The sequence below is a fragment of the Macrobrachium nipponense genome, chromosome 24 (assembly GCF_015104395.2).
Source record: "Macrobrachium nipponense isolate FS-2020 chromosome 24, ASM1510439v2, whole genome shotgun sequence".
Lineage (NCBI taxonomy): Eukaryota > Metazoa > Arthropoda > Malacostraca > Decapoda > Palaemonidae > Macrobrachium > Macrobrachium nipponense.
Genome location: NC_061091.1, coordinates 56,935,341 through 56,943,241, shown reverse-complemented (window position 1 = coordinate 56,943,241; position 7,901 = coordinate 56,935,341). Strand labels below are relative to the sequence as shown.

Below are 7,901 nucleotides of genomic sequence, written 5' to 3'. Positions count from 1 at the left end.
AAAATTCATATTCACATGAAGGTTAGGGTTCATTACATGCTGCCTCCATTCTAAATCAACTTCTTGGACGTCGACCAAGTCATTTAGATATGGTAATTGTTTGAAGATAGGTGACAAGGATGGAATAGTTAGGTTATATGCGACATCTGGTGATAAACATGACAAAAAGTCAAAATGCTTAGTTCCATCAAATCTTGTCAGAATTTGATCAACACATTCTATAAGAAATTCTTTGCACTGGGTGTAAAACAACTTAACATCCTTATGATTATTTCCTATATCTTTAACAATGCTGCTAATGGTTTCGGTAGCAGCTAATCCAACATAAACCTTGTGTTAGGGGACGTGATTCAATTCATTTCTTGGATTGATATCTTCGATTTTGGTATCCCGTACATACTGAAGTTTCATGAAATCCGAGCATAGATTCATAACAAGGGTGGTAATTTCCTTATTAAGTTGATATAGGAGAGGAAGCTCACTTTGAAACAATGTATTAAATGATACTAATCTTCCTAGGTTAAAAGAAAGGAATTCTAGATATGCTTGCGTGAACTTATGAAGATTTTTCACGATGCTATCGTGAGTATGTGTGGGGTCTTCAATGGCCACTTGTGTAAAATACAGTTTTAAGGGTTCGTATTGCTGTAATATTCGGTCCACACACATTTTCATTGATAGCCATCGTGTTCGTCCTGCTCGAAGAATGCTGTGTTTTTCAACATGAAAAAACTCCTAAAATTCGTGGAATTCTTCAATCCTTTTGGATGACGAACTAAAATGAGAATAAACATTTCTGCTTAAATCTTCCAATGATTTTGGAAGCTTCAGTGAAGCATAAGACGCACATAAGTGTATTAAGTGACATGAGCATTTAACAGTTATAATCCATGGACAGTCTTTAGTCAATAATTGTGATACTGAATGATGTTTTCCAAACATTACATTGCACGTATCAGCACAGAATCCTATCACGTTCTCCATAGGGATATTTCTTTCATTCATGCAGTCTTGAATTTTACCATATATGGTATCAGCTTTACCATTGGGAATCTCAATATGAAAATAATTTTAAACATCTCTATATCAAAGTATGTCCCCATCAGTGCCAGTTGAGATGTGGTGGATTTATCGGTTGTTTCATCGATAATGAGGGAAATTTTTTTTTGCTGTAATTGCTCTATTCCCTCTTGCATGAAGTAAAATCCAAGCACTTGCCGTATGGTATTAGTAGCTTTCTGTTTACCAAGTGTAATTTTCTTTATGACATTATCTGTTGGAAACACACTTCGCAGGAATGGGATAAACTTTTCACATAAGCTTATGGGCAAGTTATTTTCTGCAATGAAACTACAAATCTTTATTTCCATTTTTGCAGCAGCTTCTTTAGATGGGCCTAGAAACGAGCTGACACTGGGTTGAGATTTTTCTAATGCAATACTTTGTTCTAAGACTCTTGATGAGCCTTGCTTTCGCCATGATGAGAAATAGCCGATTTAGAACACGTTATCTTTATATCACAAACACCACAAAAAGGCACATCTTTTCCTGTCAGTCTTTTTTTACTAGCCATGTTTTAAACTGTGGGTTTGTCAGCCATGAATCTACAAACTTTTGTTCAAATTTTTTGCTTCTCTTCGCACTAGGAAGATCTTTCTTTTCTTTGTCTGTATCATATTCACTATCACAGTCACTGCTTGGATATTTTGATGCCATTTTGTAGTTGCTTTAACACACATGCCGACACACAGCATAATGGACAAGCCTGGCGCTGGACTTCAATCGGTGGCTTCCTTGATGATAATCTCTTGCCGATGTTCTAGATGACAAAGCAGATATTTCTGCACTGGTGAGTTTTTTATGAAGTTTAATTGATGGCAAATTTTAACTCATTGATTTTTTGTGTTGATTTTATTTTATTTTATATTGATTTTATTTGTTATTATTTGTTCATAATAATCATTAAGTACCTGATTATTATTAAAAATTTTATTTGCTGTTTTTAAAAAAGGTTAAATGGTGTTGAATGGATGTATGCATGTCAGTTTTTTTTTTCTTCTTATTTGTGTATTTGGTTTTGTGTGTGTTTGTGTGACTTCGGCTGTGGGATTCTTTGGTTGCAGTGTGATTGGTTTTGAGTGAGAGTGAATGGTTTTGGTTTGTTTGATATGTGATGTGAGATCGTCTTGGTCCTGGTTGTTGTGTGTGTTGTTGTTTTTGGTTTGCAGTTTTAGTTGGTCATTTGTGTGAGAGGTTTTAATTGATTCATGTATTCATTCATCTAATTCTTTTCATTGATTCATATAATACTGCAGCGCTGAATGACCTTTGCAGGTCCCAGCGCTTGGGCTATGCCCTAAATTCCATAATCAATCAATCAATCAATCAACCGGTGGCTTACTCTGAACTAAACAGAAGTGTTTCGTAATTTTCGTCACCGTCATAATGACACGTATTGTGAGTCACCAACATGACTGAAACATGTATAGCGTACGGTCACCCACGGCCGGGCAGAACCAAAGATCAAAAGATAGAATATGGGTTACACAGAGGCTGAGTGCTGACGTATTAGAATTATATTATAATGCTAAGGAATTCTATACAAAACCTAGTTTCATACTTTGTCGGTAAAAAAAAAAAAAAATATATATATATATATATATATATATATATATATATTATGTATTATGTATGTATGTTGTATGTATGTATGTATGTATGTATGTATATATGATATCCTAAGTCAAATTTTCTTGAAATTTCCTTGAATTTTCCATTTCCTTCATTCCTTCCTTGTGACCTCCAGATTTCCTTGAAACAAGGAAATTTCCTTGAAAGTGGAAACAAAATTACTTAAATCTATTTAAGGGGAAAGAATAACCCAAGTGCTTTCGATTTTTATTTGGTTCAGTATAACAGGTGACTGAATGATCCCAAATTCTTTATTATAAATAATAAATCTGTTTAGCCTAGTGACTAGTGGAAGATTAATTATACGAATTTACAGTAATGTACACTGACCTCTCTCTCTCTCTCTCTCTCTCTCTCTCTCTCTCTCTCTCTCTCTCTCTCTCTCTCTATCCCCCCCCCCTTCGTTCTTATTTCACTTATATTTACTTACGGAATATATATCTATTCATTATAAAAATATAATACAGTACAAATAAATAGTCCAGACACAGATGGCATTACCATTCATACGTTTTTGCACATAACAGAATAAAATAACATTTGAAAATACAATAACCTAAAATGAAAGGCCAGAGGTCCGTGAGATAAGTATATCTTAATTTTGACATCACTTTGTGAGACATATCACTGATTTCACCCACATTTTGTGCGGACTTCACTATGCTTTAATTTGGAAGTGTTTACGAAGGTCATTTTGGGTAAAGGACAACTGGGGTAATGATCTGCGTCAAATATGCCTCCTGCCACCCCCCTACTTAATATTAGAACTAAAACCTAATCATCACAGTTATGAGGAATATTCTTATTATTATATTATCCTGTGTTCATATATATGTTCCTTTCTGTTCACTTGTTTGTAGGAGGCTTTCCAAAACTTGAAGAGGATGAATTCCTTTCTTATCTCGTCGAGAGGAGATAAGGTGGACTCGGTTTATTCTTTTTTTATTTTTTTTTTTTCGTGTGTGTGTTTGTGTGCATTTCGTCATCATGATCATCCTCATCTTCGGCAAGACCAGCTGATTCCGAAGACTGGATGAATGTGAACTGTGGTGCGTGGGGGTGTCGCTGGAAGCTTCTGGAATCACTCACTCTCTCAACATGGAGGTCTGGAATGCGATTCAATTCCTCTTCAGACATCTGGAAGGGGACAACGACAAAGTGTGGGTGAACACGGAACATCCAGGGCGTTCTTGGCCCTTTGTAAGCCATGCGGGATTCGGACGCCACGATGAATAAACAGGTTGAGACATGTCACATGGGGATCTACATGGACTGGGAATGGTTAGTTGCATGTACTATGTATAGCCCAGGAAGACAGTCATTACTACTTGCTGAGAATGTATTTCATTTTGGTTACTTGTTTGGGTGGAAGGTACTTGAAGATAAGCCTACACATGTAGATACATAATGGATGGTTGTAGTATACATTGTTCCAAGAGACAATTCAGTTTGGTATGATAACATGCAGTTAGCTAGGATGTGGAATGTGGATTTGAGAGTAAAATTCTTTGGTATAAAATGCAATGTTTGGTTACTGTATCATTGTCTCACTTAGGTTCTTTTGAAGGTAAAGATTACGGATGCATTGGCTGAAGAGGTGGAAAGGGTATCAGGATTAGTGGGAATGTTGAAGATGGTTACATTTTAATGTTAGTTGGAATGGCAAGATTGTAGGGCAGGGTTAATTTCTGTAATGGCCTTGATTGAGTCTTGAATAGATCCCATCACCATTCATTGTAAGGGAAAGTGGGCCCTGGGCTGTATGCAGGGGTTCCGCACCAACTCTCCGGAGAGAATGAAAACACATCCGAGGAAAAAGACACTTGTGAGGCAGGACTACAATGTTAGGTGCTGATTGCTATCTAACGTGGAGGATCTGCACACCTATAAGAATGAGACAAGATGGTTATTAGCTAGGAAACGCAGTTTTTTGTTAATGATGTCAACAGGAAACCACAGGAAGGTAAATGGGGGTGTATGATTGCATGTACATCCTGTACCCAAATAGGTGCTAAACTAAACTTTGGTAACAAATGTTTCGAAAATTAACCATAAAGAGAGGCAATGAAGCTGATGTCGGTCAAACCAAAGACCAGAATACCACCATTATTTAATAGACTACTAGAGCTCTTTAGTTTTAATGTCCATTATGCATAAATCTGATTAAAAAATTTATTATACATAAAGAGAGAATCTTACCTGCATGTGTCTGTGTCGAAGTATCTTCCTGTTGTACATTCAGAGACATCACTACACACACATTCACATCTTTTTTCATCCCAAACCTACAAATGAGAATGATGAATTCAGTTTTGGGTGGATACAGTGACTGGGATTATATGTGATTGGTACAAATATTTATGTAGATTCTATTTTTTTCTTTGTTTTGGGCATAGGAAGCATGAAATTTCCTTAAGGACCTACCTTGCCAACAGAGCAGTTTCTGTCAATTTCAGGGGAGCAGTAACACCTACAAGAGTCTGGATCATACTTCTGATGCGGACTGCAATGTTCCTCCCGTTCCTGGAAACATAGAAAATATATGTTAGAGATGTTTAAGTTTTTTTACTACGGTATCAAAGGCAGTTTGTATTATTAAATATCCAGTTTGTTTACTCCCCAAAAAGTGAGGTATCGCCAAAGATGCATGAAGTTCATAGGCTACGGAAAGGTTTATGATTACCTTGCATTCACACTGGCATGATGTATGTTCAGTGACCTTGATAGTCTTGAGGACCTGCCTGTTTGAAAATTCAAGAGCACCTGGTTTCTCCATTTTCCTCAGTTCCAAGACCTAGAAGTAAAAGAAAGTAAAATGAAAATATTTGTATAAAACAAACAAGTCCTACTGTTACTATGAAACTTCATAGTTCATGGTTTTAATACAAGAACTCCATTAAAGCTACCTTAAACTTCCTGGTCTTGTTTCCTGTTGGACGACATTCCAGATGAGGAGAATCACAGCATCCACCACATTGCTTGATATAGACGCAGGAGGGTTTTAATATTGTGAGGTGAGAGTCTTCATTAGGAAGTTCTACTACAGCCTTCTTTGGGTTGCACTTAATCTTTTTGTTCTTCAGGAGCGCTTGGAGTTTCTTTTGATCTTTTTTAGATACTGTAGGAGGAGAGTTTGCCATTAACTTGGGTGTGTTGTCTACCCTAAATGGTGACAGTTATTTAACTGCTTTTATAGCACAGTTTTGTAGCCTATGCATGTTAGCGTAGGTTTGACTTAAAGCTACTTGTATTATATGAAAATATTTGTTCATATTGAGAGGTTCCTACTTTTTATGGTTAAACATTGTAAGTTTGAAGCTTTTGAGTCTAATGAAGTTAGTTTTTGGTTAAAATCAACTTATAAACATACACATGTAGGAATGCAATATAAGTAGAAATTTTAATGTTTGTTCATCACTATCCCAACTTAAAAAAGCCAATAATGAAAGTGTCACTGTATGTAGTATACAGTAGTTTGAAATTCCAACTCGATTTAAGGAACATAAGAGATAAAGAACAATTGTTTCAAAGGCATCAAAGCATGATTAATTGTGATTGATTAAAATTGTAATGAGACGACAATTTACAAACAATCTTCGTATTTTGGAAGATTTGACAAAATATTGCACAAAGTTTTGGTTTTACTTAATCTACGACTACCTGAGGACACTACGTGCAGTGACACAACTTACTGGACAGACTATGTTGGGAACTGTCTCTGTTCGAGCTTTTCCGACGGTATCTGATCAACGTACTTTCTGGCAAGTTTCTGTTGGTTTGCTTGAAAGAGGTGGAGGTGCGGCGGCCACATCGCCGAGCCCACCAAATGTTTGCTTCTGGGTCACTCTCTCCCTGAAGGAGAAAAGTTCAGGACATGTGAGTTAAGGATTCTGCTTCAATGAGAGAGATTTATGTAGAGTTTTTTACAGGTCTAGACACGAACTCAAGCAGTGTTTGTGATGTCTGATCAACTTACATCGCCAAGGATGAGGTTGCGCATACTCTTCGATTGGCATATCCGTTGATCTTGTACATACTTCATGATGAACTCCCTTAAATCTGTCACTTGACCCATATTTCTTGCTACATCCAAGGAGAACTGCAAAGTTAGCATGTGAGAGTTAGGGAACTAATTTATCGCAAGGGAATGCATGTCTGTAGAACTTTCGTACATGATTTTTCCAGATCAATTTCAGAATTTGCACTAAGAATTAAATTGGTTCTGGACGTTAATGGCAGATGAATAAGCAGACGACTTTCAAAGCTGTCTAGGCTCTTACCGATTGGTCTTTTGAAGGAAGTTCACCAGTTGGCAGCAGATATGAAGTGCTGGGATCAATTTTCTCTGGGTAAACATCATTGCTGGTTACTTTGCTTGGAATAGCTAGTAAAGGTGTCCAGAATAAAGTTAGTAGTGTTGCAGTAAATGCTCCGTGCATCCTGTCGAAGAAAGAATAGTCTTAGGTGAATTCCATGCTAGTTCTTTTTATTTAATTTTCTTCCAATCTCTAGATAGTTATTAGGTTTGGTTGATTGCTATCATGAAAGCGGTGATGATTACCATAGTAGTTGTGAAAACATTATAGAATACTTATTATACTTCACTTGCGTCACAGAGATAAAAACTTTGAATTCCTTTGAGTTGGTTGTTTTACTAACAAATGATTTTTGGTGTGTTTGTAGTAGAGAGTTTGGAACACAAGTACAAAGTAAGTGCGTTCTGAAACGCTATTAAATGTAAAATTGTCCTGATAGGGGAAAATTAGGTTTTCAAGGGAATGCTATAAAGTTTGCTTGGAGACTCGAGATCTCAGGTGGATGGTATAGTGTTGAATGAGAAGTTAAGAAGCAAACAAGTGAGTAATCTTGCTTTTTGACCAAATCATCAAGAATAAGGGAAGAACGAAATTCAGTCATTTAACCCTCAAAGGATGATATAGACCCACGTCTTGAAAGCTTGCAGTTTACAAGATCAAGGTCGAATAGAAGCAGGAACATAGTTCCACGACTTTCTCTTCCCTTCAATTGCCCGGAGGGGGGGGGGGGGGCGTGGTCGGCTTGACAGGTATTACACGGTAACTTGGATATGAAGGGACTCTCAATGTCCGTAATACCCTGGGAAGTTTGTCTTTCAGGTAACATAGCAGAAATTGCCATTACTTGTGAATGTGGACGAATAGATTTCAACTTGGGTGAAAACTATTGGCGTT

At 36.9% G+C, this 7,901-nt stretch overlaps 1 protein-coding gene across 4 annotated transcripts in view; it reads right to left on the bottom strand.

The window, feature by feature from the left end:
• Positions 1-3,625: 3,625 nt before the first annotated feature.
• LOC135205654 (vascular endothelial growth factor C-like) overlaps positions 3,626-7,901 on the bottom strand; it is a 6,624-nt gene continuing 2,348 nt past the window's right edge. The window contains exons 2-9 of one of the 4 annotated variants that reach the window (XM_064236484.1): positions 6,972-7,131; positions 6,668-6,790; positions 6,384-6,543; positions 5,598-5,809; positions 5,375-5,485; positions 5,116-5,214; positions 4,891-4,976; positions 3,626-4,575 (exon numbers count right to left, since the gene is read on the bottom strand). In XM_064236484.1, coding sequence (XP_064092554.1) covers positions 4,554-4,575; positions 4,891-4,976; positions 5,116-5,214; positions 5,375-5,485; positions 5,598-5,809; positions 6,384-6,543; positions 6,668-6,790; positions 6,972-7,131 — 973 coding nt within the window. In that variant the 3' untranslated portion in view covers positions 3,626-4,553. The remainder of the gene's footprint in view (positions 4,576-4,890; positions 4,977-5,115; positions 5,215-5,374; positions 5,486-5,597; positions 5,810-6,383; positions 6,544-6,667; positions 6,791-6,971; positions 7,132-7,901) is intronic. The other 3 variants (XM_064236485.1, XM_064236486.1, XM_064236487.1) reach the window with 3 other exon arrangements.